The sequence below is a fragment of the Eurypyga helias genome, unplaced genomic scaffold (assembly GCF_000690775.1).
Source record: "Eurypyga helias isolate BGI_N326 unplaced genomic scaffold, ASM69077v1 Scaffold45376, whole genome shotgun sequence".
Lineage (NCBI taxonomy): Eukaryota > Metazoa > Chordata > Aves > Eurypygiformes > Eurypygidae > Eurypyga > Eurypyga helias.
This window is the reverse complement of record NW_010259488.1, coordinates 68-1,833: the sequence shown is the minus strand read 5'-3', so window position 1 is coordinate 1,833 and position 1,766 is coordinate 68. Positions and strand designations below refer to the sequence as shown.

Here is a 1,766-nt window from a genome sequence, read left to right as displayed (position 1 = left end):
GGTGGTCGGGCGCGAGGAGAGGCGCCTGGCTTCAGGCATCCCTGCTCGGGCTGCTCCTCGCCCTGAACTGTGGCTCTGAAGTCGTGCCCTGCTGTCAGGTCATAGATGTGTAAGAGCGGTAGCGTTAAGGTGTTTTGCAGAGCCGTTAAGTTTTTTGATGTCTCTAAATCTAGATGGTCACCAGGACAGAGGGTCAAATTGATGACTCTCTAATTGGTGGCAATGCCTCTGCTGAAGGTCCTGAGGGAGATGGAGCAGAAGCCACGGTCATAACTGGTGTTGATATAGTAATAAACCACCACCTCCAGGAAACCAGTTTTACAAAAGAATCCTACAAGAAGTACATCAAGGACTACATGAAAGCGTAAGTGTCGGTCGGCTTTTCCTTTGAATGGGTTTGCGAAATTTTTAGGTCGCTGAGATTTTAAAAACAGCACTGAACTTTATTCCTAGTAAGTGTTAGTCCTGGTGCAGGTGCCAAACTGGCTGTGAGCTTCAATAATATCTTGATATTTGGCAAAACTTGAGCTGTGAAGAATTGATACTGGAATAGCAGAGTTTATTTTGGCTGAGCTAGGGGACCTGATCATGTGCTTTGGGTAGTATTTGTAACCTTCTTGTTTTCTTTTGGATTCCTCTATGCCAAATCTTCATGTGGAAGGGGGTGAGGTGGTGAAGAAAAGCTTCCTGGAGCTTTTCTGACTTAACAGTTTAAATATCCAAAAGTAATGTGTGTGAAGGGAACTCTCTGCTCCCTCAAGCTGTAACTTATGCTGCTCACGGCTGAGTGGGTTAGTAGTAATGGTGAAAATGCTTTGTGATACTGATAGCATACTTGATGCTGTGGAAATGGCTTGATAATTTTAGTTGTCTGCTAGCCTAGAAGTAAAATGAGCTTGATATGAGGTGGCAGGCACTGCTCTGCTCATTCACTAGCAAAATTCAGGTAATCTGGGGGGTTTTGAGAGGGAGAGGAGGGGAAGAGGCAGCAAAACCATACCGTTGGACTGCTAGTACATCTTCCTGCTGTGATGTGATGCTGCGTAGTGAAGTTAAGCTAGAACGTGTTTTCAGAGCTTTCTCTTTTCCCTTGCAGAATTAAAGCCAGACTTGAGGAACACAAGCCAGAGAGAGTAAAGCCTTTCATGACAGGGGCTGCAGAACAAATCAAACACATCCTTGCAAACTTCAAAAACTACCAGGTAATGGACTTTAATGTCTCTGTACTGCAGTGATACAGGCTGCAGTGGGTTCATCTGCTGAACTAGTTTGAGTTTTGAGGGCTCCTTGCTTTTCTCTGAGACTACTGGGGGCTCTGAGAGTCAGGAAGGAGAAGTTAACGGGTTTAAATTGAAAGCGGGGAGATTTAGATTGGATATCGGGAAGAAATTCTTCCCAGAGAGGATGGTGAAGCACTGGAACAGGTTGCCCAGAGAAGCTGTGGATGCCCCATCCCTGGAAGTGTTCAAGGCCAGGCTGGATGAGGCTTTGAGCAACCTGGTCTAGTGGAAGGTGTCCCTGCCCATGGCAGGGGGGTTGGAACTAGATGGTCTTTAAGGTCCCTTCCAACCCAAACCATTCTATGGGTCTGTGAAATAAGGAAGACTCTTGTGTGTTTGGGCATCTCATTTCAGTTTGCAGGGCTTGTAGTTAAGTACATTTGTAGTTGCCAATGTTTAGGAGTGGTGGAGTTAGACTCGTAAGATGGATTGCTGTGTCTCAACGCTGCTGTTCATAGCAGTGTGAAACAGACAAGCTGTCAAAGC

The 1,766-nt window shown here is 45.9% G+C and overlaps 1 protein-coding gene across 1 annotated transcript; it reads left to right on the top strand.

The window, feature by feature from the left end:
- Positions 1-173: 173 nt before the first annotated feature.
- On the top strand, positions 174-1,202 carry TPT1 (tumor protein, translationally-controlled 1; the record flags this gene model as incomplete). Its single annotated transcript, XM_010154662.1, has 2 exons — positions 174-364; positions 1,097-1,202. Coding segments are annotated over exons 1-2 (297 nt in total), but the record flags the coding sequence as incomplete, so codon positions are not given.
- Positions 1,203-1,766: the final 564 nt, after the last annotated feature.